This window comes from Grus americana, unplaced genomic scaffold (assembly GCF_028858705.1).
Source record: "Grus americana isolate bGruAme1 unplaced genomic scaffold, bGruAme1.mat scaffold_698, whole genome shotgun sequence".
Classification (NCBI taxonomy): domain Eukaryota; kingdom Metazoa; phylum Chordata; class Aves; order Gruiformes; family Gruidae; genus Grus; species Grus americana.
Window position 1 is genome coordinate 1 of NW_026561915.1, and position 16,982 is coordinate 16,982.

Here is a 16,982-nt window from a genome sequence, read left to right on the forward strand (position 1 = left end):
CCCCGCCCCTCACGCAAACTCCGCCCCCGACGCATGCCAAGCCCCGCCCCGACGCAAACTCCGCCCCCGACGCACGCCAAGCCCCGCCCCTCACGCAAACTCCGCCCCCGACGCACGCCAAGCCCCGCCCCTCACGCAGCGCACAGCGCATGCTCGCTCGGTGCTGCCGCCTAGTGACCAAATTTCGGTACTGCAGCGGCAGCGCCGCGCATGCGCAGTGCAGCGCCACGCCCCCTCCCCGGAACCGGCTGCCGGCAGCCGGTGTGCAGGGGCTGCTGTGAGCCGAGGGAGGAGCGGAGGCGTCGCCGGGCTGCGGCTGCACGGAGGGAGAAGGTGAGCGGGGCAGCGGGACGGACCGGCGGGTCCCGGGGAAAGCCCCGAGGAGGGCGGCGGCAGCGGTGCCGCCTCCGAGGAGAGGCGGGGGGGCGGCGGGGTCCGTGTCACAGAGGGGAGGGGGGCTGCCCGGAGCCGTGCGGCGGGTGGGGGGGGGGCGCGCCGTGTCGGAACCGGGCGGGGAGACCGTCCGGAGCCGCGCGGCGGGGGCTGCCCGGAGCCGGCGGGCGTCCGCGCCTTTCGGAGGTGGCTGAGGGGAGGCGGGGCGGGGGCGGGGGGGGGCGCCAGCCCGGAGCCGCGCTGCGGAGCTCGGGGCTGCCGTCGCGGCTCGGCGGGGCTTTCGGGTGAGTCGGCTTTGGGGTGAGGGCACGGGACGGTGTCCCCGCAGGGTCAGGAAGCGTGGAAGGCTGCCTCCCGCGGCACGCCGGCAGTTGCAGTCTTGGGGCACGCGGCTGCTGGTCGGCCATATTGGCTCCCCGGAGCACGCCGGGAAGTGTAGTCTTACGGCACTCTAATGGCTGCCACGCGGCGCTTGCCAGTGCGTGCCGGGAGGCGTCGTTTTCGCGGACGTGGCTGCCGGACAGCCCGACTTGCTCTCGCAGGAGCGCGAGGTTGGGGTTTTTTTTGCCGGTTTCGAGTGGTTTTCTGCAGGCTTCCAGCCGCTCCCGAGCAGCGGTGCGGCCGTGCTACGAGAGCGCGCGCGCGCGCGAGGCGTTGCCCGGTGTCCCGAGACGAGCGCTACCGGTCGGACTCTCCGGAAGCCTGTCCGGCAGCCCCAGGCCGCCCCCGAGCCCTGGCGTGAAGGCGGCAAGCTGGCCCTCGCCTGTGCCGCTTTCTTCCTGAACGGGGTGCTGGCGGCGGCGGCAGCGGCAGCAGCGCGGGGAAAGAGCGGCGTCTCCGGAAGCCCCTGCAGAAGGAGGAGGGTCTCCGGCCAGGGCCGACCTCCGGTAGTAACGGCCACTGCTTTTTCTTTCCCTCTCCCAGGCCGCGCTGAGGACGTGGTTGCCCGTCCCTCCCTTGGGGATGCCGTCGACTGCACCCGCCTCGCCTGTGCCTGGCCTGGCTCGCCTCGTGGCGTGGGGGCGAAAAGGGACAGGCGGCGGAGCGCTTACCGGCCGTGGACAGGAGCTGCCCTAAGGGAAGCTGGAATGGCCAGAGAAAGGTGAAGAAGAAGAAGAAGAAGAGATGGAAGGCTCTCCGGCCGGCAGCTGCCTCCCGCTGCAGGCAAGAGAGCGCCTGCCTCGCCGGGTGAGGAAAGATCCCTCGTTGCGCTCCGCGGCAGGTCAGGCTGCCGACGGGCACCGCAGGGTCGCCACGCGTAATCCAAAGCACGGTGCGGCCGCGTACCGAGGGAGGCAGGGAGGGAGGCAGGCAGGCTACTCATCTAGGCAGACTCGTCTCCTCGGAGCTGTAAGACACCCGTGTATTCTCTTAGGCGGAGGACAGCCGAGCGACCGGAGTGACAGCAAAGGAAAGGCGGAGAGCGGGAGAAAGAAGCGTCTGCGCTGGCAAGCTCTCCCGGCAGCGCCGAGAGCCAGAGCTGCGGTGAGTCCTGGGCCCGCGGGGCCCCATCGCCTCTCCTCTGCGTCGCGGGCCCTCCTCTGCCCCCCTCGCTTTCCCACCCCGCTGTGGGGTTTTTTGGTTTGCTTTCTGCTCCCCGCTATGTTCTTTTTCCATCTCGCTCTGACGGGCTGCCTGTCCCCACCTTTTTTAGGTCCTCGCTCTCTCTGCCCCGTAGCCCGTGGCTATTGTTTCCTTCTCTCTCTCCCTGTCTCTCTGTCCGGCCCCCAGCCACTGTTTCTGCATTCCTCCCCCTCGGTCCTGTAGCCTGTCGGTATTTCTGCCATCTCTGGCTCTCTCTGTGCGGCTCCTCGTTCCTGTTGTTCGAGGTCTTCCTTCTCGGCTCCGTAGCGAGTCGTCGTGAGTCTCTCTCTTTCTCCGTCCCTCTTGAGCCTCTTCCCTGCCCCTCGTTTTGAAGGCCCGCCTCTCTGTCCCGGCACCCGTCGCTATGGTTCCTTTTTTCGGTCTGGCTCCGTCTCGCTCCCCGTCCCTGTTTTTCTAAAGTCTCCCCTCTCTGCCTCCTAGCCCGTCGGTACCTTTTTCTTTCCCCGTCGCGGTTCGTCTGGCTCCCTGTCCCTCTTTCTTCTTCCTTCCTTCCTTCCTCCCTGTCTGCCCCGCAGCCCGTCCCTTCGTTCCTTTCTCCTTCCCTCTCTGTCCCTCTCCCGGTCCCCGGCATTAAACTCTGCTTCTCTGCCCGGTAGCTCGCCACCGTCTTACCTTTCCCCGTCTCTCTCTCTGTCCAGCTCCCTCTCTCGAATCTTCAATTCCTCCCTGTCGCTGCAGAAGCCTGTCGGGACTTTTTCCCCTGCCCGGCTTGCCTCTCCCTGTCTCGCGATTCCTCCCTCTCTGCCCTCTTAGCCGCGACCGTTTTTATATTCTCCGTCTCTCCCTCGGTCCGCCTCGAGATCCCGATTGTTTTTTAAAGCGACCGAATCGTCGAGGTTGGCAGAGACCTTTACGATTATCGGGTGGAACCGCGAACCTGGCGCTGGCAAGTCCCCCTCTGCCCCGCAGCCCGTCCCTTCCCTTCCGACGGCCTCTTTCTCCACCTCCCTCTGTCCGGCTCCCGGCCCCTCTTTTCCACTTCCGCCCTCTGTACCCTGTGGCTTTCCCCCTCTTCTTTCTCTCTCTGTCTCTATTTGAGGAGGAGCAGCTGCCGCCCCAGCGTTCGCACCCCGTTCACGGTGTCGCGCGCACGCTTCTTCTCGGGCGCGCTTCCTCCTCCTCCTCCTCCTCGGGCTCGACCCGAGGCTTCCGGCAGCAGTCTCCGGGTGTCGGATTTTGTAAAATAATTAACGTAACTGAAAGGTGCAGCAGCGGGATCGGCCCGGGCGGGGCGCCTCCAAAGAGAGGGACCCCGAACAAAGAAATCCCGGGGCCGTTCCACGCTTGGGTCCCGGACACCCGCCCCTCGCGCGCTGTCCGCGCGTCCCTTAGTCCCGCGGTGACTTTTGGTCTGGGGTCTTCTACCGTCGTCTCGGATTCTTCTTCTGTATAGCTGTGGGCGGTGCGTTATTCCACAGGTGCTGCTGCGCCGATGCTCCGTACGTTCGCAGTAACGGGTAGAGCGGAAGGCTCCGTGGCCAGGGAAGAGCGGCACGGACACGTTCCTGCTCGCTCCGTTGCACCGGAATTTCGACGGCTGGGTTCGGCCGCTAAATTGATGGCGCTACCGGAAGAAATTTCAGAAAAGTGAGTACTGTGCTTGTCTTTAATCTTTTAAAGTAATTTTTCTACGGGCGCCCGGTCCGTGGCTTAGATATTTGGTTTGCGGCGAAACAGACCCGGAACGTGGCTCCAAGTAGCGTTCCGATTCGCTGAAATTCCCCGTAGTCAGAGAGCAAGAATGGTGAATGTTGCTTGGCGGTTTGAAATCTCAGGCTTTCTCTGAAAGCTGACCTGCCAGAATGAGCCGAAAGCAGGCCGAACGCCAATAGGGATGCCGCAGAAAAGGTCCTCTTCTTGACAGGAGAAGAGCTTGGCGAAACGTCAGCGCCGTTTCCCGTAGGGCCTCCGACGTACCGGTTCGGCAAGCGTGGGCTTTGTGCGATTCCCTCGGGGACGATGGCGAACAAACCTTGTACGGCAGAGAGTATCTTAGCTTACTTTCCATCTCCTGCTCGGTTACTTGCAGAATATTTAATTTGGCGTCGCACGGACCCAGAGGGACGGGTCCCCAACTCATGCTGGTAGGGCAACCCCAGTACCAGCCGGTAAAATCGGAAAAGAGTACGACGTTTTGAAACGTTTGCCTTGCGAGGAGAAGGGCCGTCTCTCGTTAGGCAACTGAATTCTGCGACCGATTTCCCCGCCTCACGCGCGTGCGTGCGCGCACACGCGCCCCCCCACCCCCCCCCCCCAACAGGCAGGCTTTGAAGGAGGCAGTCCCTAAGGCAACGCGATCTAAAACGTGGAAGTTTTTTTTTCTATTTTTAATAGTTTCTTACGGATAGGAGGCTCGTGTGAGCGTTTAGCCTGTCCTGTCCTTAATTCTGAACCCACTGGCTGGTGCAGAAGGACGGTCGTGTGACAAAAACAGCATGAAATTTGTCCCTGTGCCGGCTGCGTCCCGTGGTAAAGGAGTACATCTGTTATTCCTGCGTGAAAGATGTTTGATGAGCGTACCGCATCGTCAGAGCTGCTCTTGGTCTGCCTGCAAGCCGTGGGTTATGATTTAGAAATACGTTCGCCTACCGTTCCTTAACTGTGTGGTTTTGGTTTTTATTTTTTCAAAGAAAGGGTGGCTTTTTCGTCGATCTCTTTGTGAGAGTATCAAATCAGGCGGCGGTAAATACGTAGAAGCAACTAGGCGTACTACGGCGTGTACCGGACAGCGTTGGCGTGCCGCTCTGCTAGCAGCGGAGAGCCAGATGAGGATGCCCGTGGTAAGTACTCGTTCTGCCTCCGGCTGAACGGAAAGATTCTCATGTTGAGGGTTCCTGGGCTTGTCTGTGTGATTAGCATTACTTTTTTTTTTTTTTTTTTTTTTTTAAATATGAAACAGGGTCAGATAATTGTTGATGAGTGGGACTTTGCGTACTCCTTTAGGTAGTTTTTCGTACTGAACCTTAGATCGGTTACAAAACTTAATCTTTGTGCAGTTTACACGTTTTGTAGCAACTACAAAGACATTTATCCTGTAGGTAAGCTGAAAATAAAAATGCGGTTTCTCACCTGATTTTTCTTTCGGAGGAACGCTCGCCCCCAGCGGCTGGTTTTTTTTGCTAGTGTTGTCGGGGGGAAGGAACGGCGGCGCTTGCCTGGTTTCTTCCCCTAGCCAGGGACCTGAAACTTTGTTTTCCTCAGCTGTTTCACTAGAAATTTACAAGTGTCGGTGGTCAACAGTGGCAGAGAATTGGGTGGCGTTTTCAGTTTCAAAGGGAAGGAACGTGTTGATGTTAATTCTGTTACCAAAAGCGAAGTACCAGCTGCTTCCTCTTTCTAGATCTTCTCTCCTTTCGCCGTCCTCCCCGAGGGGTAACGTGGCCACGCCGTATACCTTTTCTGCTCTGGTACCGTTCGTTTGATACGCAGGAGCGCTGTGAAATAAATAGAAGGGCTACGGACAGACATCTGCCATCGTTGCGGCTGCCTTAAATCGTGTATTTGTCCCTTTAGCCCGTCATTTCCTTTCCGCTCAGTTGAGTTACGTGCAGCGTTAGGTTCTGGTCGAGAGCGGCGCCGCCGAACAACGCTCTGGGAGCGTGCGCGGAGGAGGGCGACCGAGATGGCGAGAGGTCTCCGAGGCGAGACTTGGGGGAGCGGCTGAGGTCACTTGGTTTGTTCAGCTTGGAGAAGGGAAGGCCGAGGGGTGACCTCATCGCAGTCTACACCTTCCTCGAGGGGGACGGCGGAGGGGGAGGCGCTGACCTCCGCTCTCTCCGGTGACCGGCACTAGGACCCGAGGAAACGGGACGAAGCTGCGTCAGGGCAAGTTCAGACCGGACGTTGGGAAAAGGCTTTTCACTGAGAGGGCGGTCGGTCAGTCACGGAACAGGCTCCCCAGGGAAGCGGTCGCAGCCACCGAGCCTGTCAGGAGTTCAAGGAGCGTCTGAACGATGCTCTTAGTCGCACGGTTTAGTTTTAGGTAGTCCCGCGTGGAGCGGGGGCTTGGTCTCGGTGATCCGTATGGGTCCCTTCCAACTTGAGATACTCTATGATTCTGTGAAATCTTCTGGGTTAGAAACGACCTTATTGTAATAGAGAATTCGCTGAACGTGGCTTTGTGCAAGGACTGTCGTCTTAGAATATCTTTTTTTTTTTTTCTTCCCCCCCCCCCCCAGATATGAGAAAAGCTCTGTCCAGAGATATGGAGACGAAATCAGTTGTACCTCACCCTGTGACACCGGAAGACATTGAGTAACTGTAAGCTGTGATGCTCAGTGAAATTACTAAGAGCGTTAAGTTTCCCGTGCCTTTGCTTTCACTCTCCCATTCTCTTGTCTTGCGGCACGTCGCATTTGTTGAGGCCGTGGAAGCGACACCGGGAGCGATGGGTTGTCAGAACCAGGTCCTCCTGCCTGTCGCTGGTTTTGCTTACCTTCGCCGTCTCTGTGTACCAGCCTGCATCTCTCTCTCTGTTCCTCAATCCCTGTCCTCTCTTCTCTGTTCTGCTTTGTTTCGCTGCGTATGTCCCGTTCCCTGTCCCACCTTTATCGTTCCTTCCTTCTTCCTCGCCTTTTTCTTTGTCCTTTTGTCCTGCTCCCCGACCCTGTTTCTCGCTCCATCTGACCGTCCTTTTCCTGGCACCTTTGTGTCTCTGCTCCTTGCCCCCGTCTTTCTCTCCCCTCTGCCCAGTCCTCGTCTCCCTCTTTTGTCTCTCTGCCCCTCTGTCCTCCTTCTGCCTCTGCCCCTCTGTCCTGCTCCCTGCCCCTCTTGTTCTCACTCTGCCCCAGCGTCCCGCTCCCCGGTCCTCTTTCCCTCTGTTGCTCTCTCCTTTTATCTCTCCTTCTCCCTGCTCCCCAGCCCGGTTCTCTCACGCTCCCGCTTCCTTTTTTTATTCTCTGTTGCTCTGTCCTGCTCCCCGTGCCGCTGTCCCTCGCCGTACCTCTCGGTCCGGCTCCCTGCCCTTATTCTCTTTTCCTCCCTCGCCGTGGCGCTGCCCGCCCAGGGTCGTTTCTGCCTCTCTGTCCCGCTCCCCGTCCTGGTTTGTCGGTCGCCGTCCCGCTGCCTCTCTTCCTGCCGCTTCTTCCTCCCTCTCTGTCAGGCTCCCTGTCCCCGTCCTTCACTCGCCGTCCCTTTCCTTGCCTCGTGCTTTCTCGCTCGCCGCCGCCGCCCCCCCCATCCAGCTGGCTGCCCCTTTTCTCCTCTCTTCTAGCGTCCTGCAGCTGGCTCCTCGGTTTTGGCGGCAGCCTGCACATAGCAGCCCAGCTCTCCAGCAGCCTGACGGACCGACCGTGTGTCTGTTCCACGCCGGACTGGCGAGCGTGGCTCTGGGTAGGACAGCCGAGGTGCCCCAGGGCCGGGCCCCGAGCCCCGGTGCGGAGTCTCTCCCGGAACCGGCTCTGTGTGTGACTGAATAAACGCTTGCGGTCTCTTTTGCCGTGCCGGCTGCGTTGGCGCTTCCTTTGCGGGGGGGGGGGGCGAGGGGCCGTGATGGAGGGCAGGGGAGGAGGTGTGTGTGTGGGGTATTAACGTATTCAACAAGGTCACATTGCTCGCATCCTCGGGATCCAAAAGTGATGCTTCTTGGCTCCGCCCCTGACCCATGCCAAACTCCGCCCCCCCCGCAAACTCCGCCCCCCCGCAAACTCCCCCCCACGCAAACACCGCCCCTCACGCAACCAAGCCCCGCCCCTCATGGAAACTCCGCCCCCGGCGCAAACTCCGCCCTGATGCAAGCCAAGCCCCGCCCCTCACGCAAACTCCGCCCCCGATGCACGCCAAGCCCCGCCCCCACGCAAACTCCGCCCCCATGCAAACTCCGCCCCCGAAGCACGCCAAGCCCCGCCCCCACGCAAACTCCGCCCCCACGCAAACTCCGCCCCTGATGCACGCCAAGCTCCGCCCCGCCCCTCACGCAAACTCCGCCCCCGACGCACGCCAAGCCCCGCCCCTCACGCAAACTCCGCCCCGACGCAAGCCAAGCCCCGCCCCTGACGCAAACCCCGCCCCGGCGCAAACTCCGCCCCGACGCACGCCAAGCCCCGCCCCACGCAAACCCCGCCCCCACGCAAACCCCGCCCCTCATGCAAACACCGCCCCCACGCAAACTCCGCCCCCACGCAAACTCCGCCCCTCACGCAAACTCCGCCCCCCACGCAAACCCGCCCCTCACGCAAACTCCGCCCCCGACGCACGCCAAGCCCCGCCCCGCCCCTCACGCAACTCCCTCCGCCCTCACGCAAACTCCGCCCCCGACGCCAAGCACGCAAACCCCCCCCTCACGCAAACTCCGCCCCCGACGCAAACCCCGCCCCTCACGCAAACTCCGCCCCCGACGCACGCCAAGCCCCGCCCTCACGCAAACTCCGCCCCCGACGCAAACTCCGCCCCCGACGCACGCCAAGCTCCGCCCCTCACGCAAACTCCGCCCCCGACGCACGCCAAGCCCCCCCCTCACGCAAACTCCGCCCCCACGCAAACCCCGCCCCTCACGCAAACTCCGCCCCCACGCAAACCCCGCCCCTCACGCAAACTCCGCCCCCGACGCAAGCCAAGCCCCGCCCCTCACGCAAACTCCGCCCCCACGCAAACTCCGCCCCCGATACATGCCAAGCCCCGCCCCTCACGCAAACTCCGCCCCCGACGCAAACCCCGCCCCTCACGCAAACTCCGCCCCCGACGCCAAGCCCCGCCCCCGACGCAAACTCCGCCCCTCACGCAAACTCCGCCCCCGACGCAAACTCCGCCCCTCACGCAAACCCCGCCCCCACGCAAACTCCGCCCCTCACGCAAACTCCGCCCCTCACGCAAACTCCGCCCCCGACGCACGCCAAGCCCCGCCCCTCACGCAAACTCCGCCCCCGACGCAAACTCCGCCCCCGACGCACGCCAAGCCCCGCCCCTCACGCAAACTCCGCCCCGGCGCCACTCCGCCCCTCACGCAAACTCCGCCCCTCACGCAAACTCCGCCCCCGACGCAACGCCAACCCCTCCCCCCCGACGCAAACCCGCCCCTCACGCAAACTCCGCCCCCGACGCACGCCAAGCCCCGCCCCTCACGCAAACTCCGCCCCCACGCAAACTCCGCCCCCGACGCAAACTCCGCCCCTCACGCAAACTCCGCCCCCGACGCACGCCAAGCCCCGCCCCTCACGCAAACTCCGCCCCCGACGCAAACTCCGCCCGCGACGCACGCCAAGCCCCGCCCCTCACGCAAACTCCGCCCCCGACGCACGCCAAGCCCCGCCCCTCACGCATCGCACAGCGCATGCTCGCTCGGTGCTGCCGCCTAGCGACCAAATTTCGGTACTGCAGCGGCAGCGCCGCGCATGCGCAGTGCAGCGCCACGCCCCCTCCCCGGAACCGGCTGCCGGCAGCCGGTGTGCAGGGGCTGCTGTGAGCCGAGGGAGGAGCGGAGGCGTCGCCGGGCTGCGGCTGCACGGAGGGAGAAGGTGAGCGGGGCAGCGGGACGGACCGGCGGGTCCCGGGGAAAGCCCCGAGGAGGGCGGCGGCAGCGGTGCCGCCTCCGAGGAGAGGCGGGGGGGCGGGGGGGCGGCGGGGTCCGTGTCACAGAGGGGAGGGGGGCTGCCCGGAGCCGTGCGGCGGGTGGGGGGGGTGCGCGCCGTGTCGGAACCGGGCGGGGAGACCGTCCGGAGCCGCGCGGCGGGGGCTGCCCGGAGCCGGCGGGCGTCCGCGCCTTTCGGAGGTGGCTGAGGGGAGGCGGGGGCGGGGCGGGGGGGGGGCGCCAGCCCGGAGCCGCGCTGCGGAGCTCGGGGCTGCCGTCGCGGCTCGGCGGGGCTTTCGGGTGAGTCGGCTTTGGGGTGAGGGCACGGGACGGTGTCCCCGCAGGGTCAGGAAGCGTGGAAGGCTGCCTCCCGCGGCACGCCGGCAGTTGCAGTCTTGGGGCACGCGGCTGCTGGTCGGCCATATTGGCTCCCCGGAGCACGCCGGGAAGTGTAGTCTTACGGCACTCTAATGGCTGCCACGCGGCGCTTGCCAGTGCGTGCCGGGAGGCGTCGTTTTCGCGGACGGGGCTGCCGGACAGCCCGACTTGCTCTCGCAGGAGCGCGAGGTTGGGGTTTTTTTGCCGGTTTCGAGTGGTTTTCTGCAGGCTTCCAGCCGCTCCCGAGCAGCGGTGCGGCCGTGCTACGAGAGCGCGCGCGCGGCGAGGCGTTGCCCGGTGTCCCGAGACGAGCGCTACCGGTCGGACTCTCCGGAAGCCTGTCCGGCAGCCCCAGGCCGCCCCCGAGCCCTGGCGTGAAGGCGGCAAGCTGGCCCTCGCCTGTGCCGCTTTCTTCCTGAACGGGGGTGCTGGCGGCGGCGGCAGCGGCAGCAGCGCGGGGAAAGAGCGGCGTCTCCGGAAGCCCCTGCAGAAGGAGGAGGGTCTCCGGCCAGGGCCGACCTCCGGTAGTAACGGCCACTGCTTTTTCTTTCCCTCTCCCAGGCCGCGCTGAGGACGTGGTTGCCCGTCCCTCCCTTGGGGATGCCGTCGACTGCACCCGCCTCGCCTGTGCCTGGCCTGGCTCGCCTCGTGGCGTGGGGGCGAAAAGGGACAGGCGGCGGAGCGCTTACCGGCCGTGGACAGGAGCTGCCCTAAGGGAAGCTGGAATGGCCAGAGAAAGGTGAAGAAGAAGAAGAAGAAGAGATGGAAGGCTCTCCGGCCGGCAGCTGCCTCCCGCTGCAGGCAAGAGAGCGCCTGCCTCGCCGGGTGAGGAAAGATCCCTCGTTGCGCTCCGCGGCAGGTCAGGCTGCCGACGGGCACCGCAGGGTCGCCACGCGTAATCCAAAGCACGGTGCGGCCGCGTACCGAGGGAGGCAGGGAGGCAGGCTACTCATCTAGGCAGGCTCGTCTCCTCGGAGCTGTAAGACACCCGTGTATTCTCTTAGGCGGAGGACAGCCGAGCGACCGGAGTGACAGCAAAGGAAAGGCGGAGAGCGGGAGAAAGAAGCGTCTGCGCTGGCAAGCTCTCCCGGCAGCGCCGAGAGCCAGAGCTGCGGTGAGTCCTGGGCCCGCGGGGCCCCATCGCCTCTCCTCTGCGTCGCGGGCCCTCCTCTGCCCCCCTCGCTTTCCCACCCCGCTGTGGGGTTTTTTGGTTTGCTTTCTGCTCCCCGCTATGTTCTTTTTCCATCTCGCTCTGACGGGCTGCCTGTCCCCACCTTTTTTAGGTCCTCGCTCTCTCTGCCCCGTAGCCCGTGGCTATTGTTTCCTTCTCTCTCTCCCTGTCTCTCTGTCCGGCCCCCAGCCACTGTTTCTGCATTCCTCCCCCTCGGTCCTGTAGCCCGTCGGTATTTCTGCCATCTCTGGCTCTCTCTGTGCGGCTCCTCGTTCCTGTTGTTCGAGGTCTTCCTTCTCGGCTCCGTAGCGAGTCGTCGTGAGTCTCTCTCTTTCTCCGTCCCTCTTGAGCCTCTTCCCTGCCCCTCGTTTTGAAGGCCCGCCTCTCTGTCCCGGCACCCGTCGCTATGGTTCCTTTTTTCGGTCTGGCTCCGTCTCGCTCCCCGTCCCTGTTTTTCTAAAGTCTCCCCTCTCTGCCTCCTAGCCCGTCGGTACCTTTTTCTTTCCCCGTCGCGGTTCGTCTGGCTCCCTGTCCCTCTTTCTTCCTTCCTTCCTTCCTTCCTCCCTGTCTGCCCCGCAGCCCGTCCCTTCGTTCCTTTCTCCTTCCCTCTCTGTCCCTCTCCCGGTCCCCGGCATTAAACTCTGCTTCTCTGCCCGGTAGCTCGCCACCGTCTTACCTTTCCCCGTCTCTCTCTCTGTCCAGCTCCCTCTCTCGAATCTTCAATTCCTCCCTGTCGCTGCAGAAGCCTGTCGGGACTTTTTCCCCTGCCCGGCTTGCCTCTCCCTGTCTCGCGATTCCTCCCTCTCTGCCCTCTTAGCCGCGACCGTTTTTATATTCTCCGTCTCTCCCTCGGTCCGCCTCGAGATCCCGATTGTTTTTTAAAGCGACCGAATCGTCGAGGTTGGCAGAGACCTTTACGATTATCGGGTGGAACCGCGAACCTGGCGCTGGCAAGTCCCCCTCTGCCCCGCAGCCCGTCCCTTCCCTTCCGACGGCCTCTTTCTCCACCTCCCTCTGTCCGGCTCCCGGCCCCTCTTTTCCACTTCCGCCCTCTGTACCCTGTGGCTTTCCCCCTCTTCTTTCTCTCTCTGTCTCTGTTTGAGGAGGAGCAGCTGCCGCCCCAGCGTTCGCACCCCGTTCACGGTGTCGCGCGCACGCTTCTTCTCGGGCGCGCTTCCTCCTCCTCCTCCTCCTTCGGGCTCGACCCGAGGCTTCCGGCAGCAGTCTCCGGGTGTCGGATTTTGTAAAATAATTAACGTAACTGAAAGGTGCAGCAGCGGGATCGGCCCGGGCGGGGCGCCTCCAAAGAGAGGGACCCCGAACAAAGAAATCCCGGGGCCGTTCCACGCTTGGGTCCCGGACACCCGCCCCTCGCGCGCTGTCCGCGCGTCCCTTAGTCCCGCGGTGACTTTTGGTCTGGGGTCTTCTACCGTCGTCTCGGATTCTTCTTCTGTATAGCTGTGGGCGGTGCGTTATTCCACAGGTGCTGCTGCGCCGATGCTCCGTACGTTCGCAGTAACGGGTAGAGCGGAAGGCTCCGTGGCCAGGGAAGAGCGGCACGGACACGTTCCTGCTCGCTCCGTTGCACCGGAATTTCGACGGCTGGGTTCGGCCGCTAAATTGATGGCGCTACCGGAAGAAATTTCAGAAAAGTGAGTACTGTGCTTGTCTTTAATCTTTTAAAGTAATTTTTCTACGGGCGCCCGGTCCGTGGCTTAGATATTTGGTTTGCGGCGAAACAGACCCGGAACGTGGCTCCAAGTAGCGTTCCGATTCGCTGAAATTCCCCGTAGTCAGAGAGCAAGAATGGTGAATGTTGCTTGGCGGTTTGAAATCTCAGGCTTTCTCTGAAAGCTGACCTGCCAGAATGAGCCGAAAGCAGGCCGAACGCCAATAGGGATGCCGCAGAAAAGGTCCTCTTCTTGACAGGAGAAGAGCTTGGCGAAACGTCAGCGCCGTTTCCCGTAGGGCCTCCGACGTACCGGTTCGGCAAGCGTGGGCTTTGTGCGATTCCCTCGGGGACGATGGCGAACAAACCTTGTACGGCAGAGAGCATCTTAGCTTACTTTCCATCTCCTGCTCGGTTACTTGCAGAATATTTAATTTGGCGTCGCACGGACCCAGAGGGACGGGTCCCCAACTCATGCTGGTAGGGCAACCCCAGTACCAGCCGGTAAAATCGGAAAAGAGTACGACGTTTTGAAACGTTTGCCTTGCGAGGAGAAGGGCCGTCTCTCGTTAGGCAACTGAATTCTGCGACCGATTTCCACGCCTCACGCGCGTGCGTGCGCGCACACGCGCCCCCCCCCCCCCCCCCCCCCAACAGGCAGGCTTTGAAGGAGGCAGTCCCTAAGGCAACGCGATCTAAAACGTGGAAGTTTTTTTTTCTATTTTTAATAGTTTCTTACGGATAGGAGGCTCGTGTGAGCGTTTAGCCTGTCCTGTCCTTAATTCTGAACCCACTGGCTGGTGCAGAAGGACGGTCGTGTGACAAAAACAGCATGAAATTTGTCCCTGTGCCGGCTGCGTCCCGTGGTAAAGGAGTACATCTGTTATTCCTGCGTGAAAGATGTTTGATGAGCGTACCGCATCGTCAGAGCTGCTCTTGGTCTGCCTGCAAGCCGTGGGTTATGATTTAGAAATACGTTCGCCTACCGTTCCTTAACTGTGTGGTTTTGGTTTTTATTTTTTCAAAGAAAGGGTGGCTTTTTCGTCGATCTCTTTGTGAGAGTATCAAATCAGGCGGCGGTAAATACGTAGAAGCAACTAGGCGTACTACGGCGTGTACCGGACAGCGTTGGCGTGCCGCTCTGCTAGCAGCGGAGAGCCAGATGAGGATGCCCGTGGTAAGTACTCGTTCTGCCTCCGGCTGAACGGAAAGATTCTCATGTTGAGGGTTCCTGGGCTTGTCTGTGTGTTTAGCATTACTTTTTTTTTTTTTTTTTTTTTTTTTTAATATGAAACAGGGTCAGATAATTGTTGATGAGTGGGACTTTGCGTACTCCTTTAGGTAGTTTTTCGTACTGAACCTTAGATCGGTTACAAAACTTAATCTTTGTGCAGTTTACACGTTTTGTAGCAACTACAAAGACATTTATCCTGTAGGTAAGCTGAAAATAAAAATGCGGTTTCTCACCTGATTTTTCTTTCGGAGGAACGCTCGCCCCCAGCGGCTGGTTTTTTTTGCTAGTGTTGTCGGGGGGAAGGAACGGCGGCGCTTGCCTGGTTTCTTCCCCTAGCCAGGGACCTGAAACTTTGTTTTCCTCAGCTGTTTCACTAGAAATTTACAAGTGTCGGTGGTCAACAGTGGCAGAGAATTGGGTGGCGTTTTCAATTTCAAAGGGAAGGAACGTGTTGATGTTAATTCTGTTACCAAAAGCGAAGTACCAGCTGCTTCCTCTTTCTAGATCTTCTCTCCTTTCGCCGTCCTCCCCGAGGGGTAACGTGGCCACGCCGTATACCTTTTCTGCTCTGGTACCGTTCGTTTGATACGCAGGAGCGCTGTGAAATAAATAGAAGGGCTACGGACAGACATCTGCCATCGTTGCGGCTGCCTTAAATCGTGTATTTGTCCCTTTAGCCCGTCATTTCCTTTCCGCTCAGTTGAGTTACGTGCAGCGTTAGGTTCCAGTCGAGAGCGGTGCCGCCGAACAACGCTCTGGGAGCGTGCGCGGAGGAGGGCGACCGAGATGGCGAGAGGTCTCCGAGGCGAGACTTAGGGGGAGCGGCTGAGGTCACTTGGTTTGTTCAGCTTGGAGAAGGGAAGGCCGAGGGGTGACCTCATCGCAGTCTACACCTTCCTCGAGGGGGACGGCGGAGGGGGAGGCGCTGACCTCCGCTCTCTCCGGTGACCGGCACTAGGACCCGAGGAAACGGGACGAAGCTGCGTCAGGGCAAGTTCAGACCGGACGTTGGGAAAAGGCTTTTCACTGAGAGGGCGGTCGGTCAGTCACGGAACAGGCTCCCCAGGGAAGCGGTCGCAGCCACCGAGCCTGTCAGGAGTTCAAGGAGCGTCTGAACGATGCTCTTAGTCGCACGGTTTAGTTTTAGGTAGTCCCGCGTGGAGCGGGGGCTTGGTCTCGGTGATCCGTATGGGTCCCTTCCAACTTGAGATACTCTATGATTCTGTGAAATCTTCTGGGTTAGAAACGACCTTATTGTAATAGAGAATTCGCTGAACGTGGCTTTGTGCAAGGACTGTCGTCTTAGAATATCTTTTTTTTTTTTTCTTCCCCCCCCCCCCCCAGATATGAGAAAAGCTCTGTCCAGAGATATGGAGACGAAATCAGTTGTACCTCACCCTGTGACACCGGAAGACATTGAGTAACTGTAAGCTGTGATGCTCAGTGAAATTACTAAGAGCGTTAAGTTTCCCGTGCCTTTGCTTTCACTCTCCCATTCTCTTGTCTTGCGGCACGTCGCATTTTTTGAGGCCGTGGAAGCGACACCGGGAGCGATGGGTTGTCAGAACCAGGTCCTCCTGCCTGTCGCTGGTTTTGCTTACCTTCGCCGTCTCTGTGTACCAGCCTGCATCTCTCTCTCTGTTCCTCAATCCCTGTCCTCTCTTCTCTGTTCTGCTTTGTTTCGCTGCGTATGTCCCGTTCCCTGTCCCACCTTTATCCTTCCTTCCTTCTTCCTCGCCTTTTTCTTTGTCCTTTTGTCCTGCTCCCCGACCCTGTTTCTCGCTCCATCTGACCGTCCTTTTTCTGGCACCTTTGTGTCTCTGCTCCTTGCCCCCGTCTTTCTCTCCCCTCTGCCCAGTCCTCGTCTCCCTCTTTTGTCTCTCTGTCCCTCTGTCCTCCTTCTGCCTCTGCCCCTCTGTCCTGCTCCCTGCCCCTCTTGTTCTCACTCTGCCCCAGCGTCCCGCTCCCCGGTCCTCTTTCCCTCTGTTGCTCTCTCCTTTTATCTCTCCTTCTCCCTGCTCCCCAGCCCGGTTCTCTCACGCTCCCGCTTCCTTTTTTTATTCTCTGTTGCTCTGTCCTGCTCCCCGTGCCGCTGTCCCTCGCCGTACCTCTCGGTCCGGCTCCCTGCCCTTATTCTCTTTTCCTCCCTCGCCGTGGCGCTGCCCGCCCAGGGTCGTTTCTGCCTCTCTGTCCCGCTCCCCGTCCTGGTTTGTCGGTCGCCGTCCCGCTGCCTCTCTTCCTGCCGCTTCTTCCTCCCTCTCTGTCAGGCTCCCTGTCCCCGTCCTTCACTCGCCGTCCCTTTCCTTGCCTCGTGCTTTCTCGCTCGCCGCCGCCGCCCCCCCCATCCAGCTGGCTGCCCCTTTTCTCCTCTCTTCTAGCGTCCTGCAGCTGGCTCCTCGGTTTTGGCGGCAGCCTGCACATAGCAGCCCAGCTCTCCAGCAGCCTGACGGACCGACCGTGTGTCTGTTCCACGCCGGACTGGCGAGCGTGGCTCCGGGTAGGACAGCCGAGGTGCCCCAGGGCCGGGCCCCGAGCCCCGGTGCGGAGTCTCTCCCGGAACCGGCTCTGTGTGTGACTGAATAAACGCTTGCGGTCTCTTTTGCCGTGCCGGCTGCGTTGGCGCTTCCTTTGCGGGGGGGGGGGCGAGGGGCCGTGATGGAGGGCAGGGGAGGAGGTGTGTGTGGGGGTATTAACGTATTCAACAAGGTCACATTGCTCGCATCCTCGGGATCCAAAAGTGATGCTTCTTGGCTCCGCCCCTGACCCATGCCAAACTCCGCCCCCCCCCGCAAACTCCGCCCCCCACAAACTCCGCCCCTCACGCAAACTCCGCCCCTCATGGAAACTCCGCCCCCGGCGCAAACTCCGCCCTGATGCAAGCCAAGCCCCGCCCCTCAGGCAAACTCCGCCCTGATGCACGCCAAGCCCCCCTCACGCAAACTCCGCCCCCACACAAACTCCGACCCTGGCGCACGCCAAGCCCCGCCCCAATGCAAACTCCGCCCCTCATGCAAACTCCGCCCCTGAT

General features: G+C 61.5%; 1 protein-coding gene across 1 annotated transcript; it reads left to right on the forward strand.

Moving 5' to 3' along the window:
* Positions 1 to 3,475: 3,475 nt before the first annotated feature.
* On the forward strand, positions 3,476 to 7,366 carry LOC129200953 (uncharacterized). Its single transcript, XM_054812204.1, has 2 exons — positions 3,476 to 3,585; positions 6,177 to 7,366. Exon 2 carries the CDS (start codon positions 6,269 to 6,271, stop codon positions 7,208 to 7,210), a length of 942 nt encoding a protein of 313 aa, XP_054668179.1. The 5' UTR covers positions 3,476 to 3,585; positions 6,177 to 6,268; the 3' UTR covers positions 7,211 to 7,366.
* Positions 7,367 to 16,982: the final 9,616 nt, after the last annotated feature.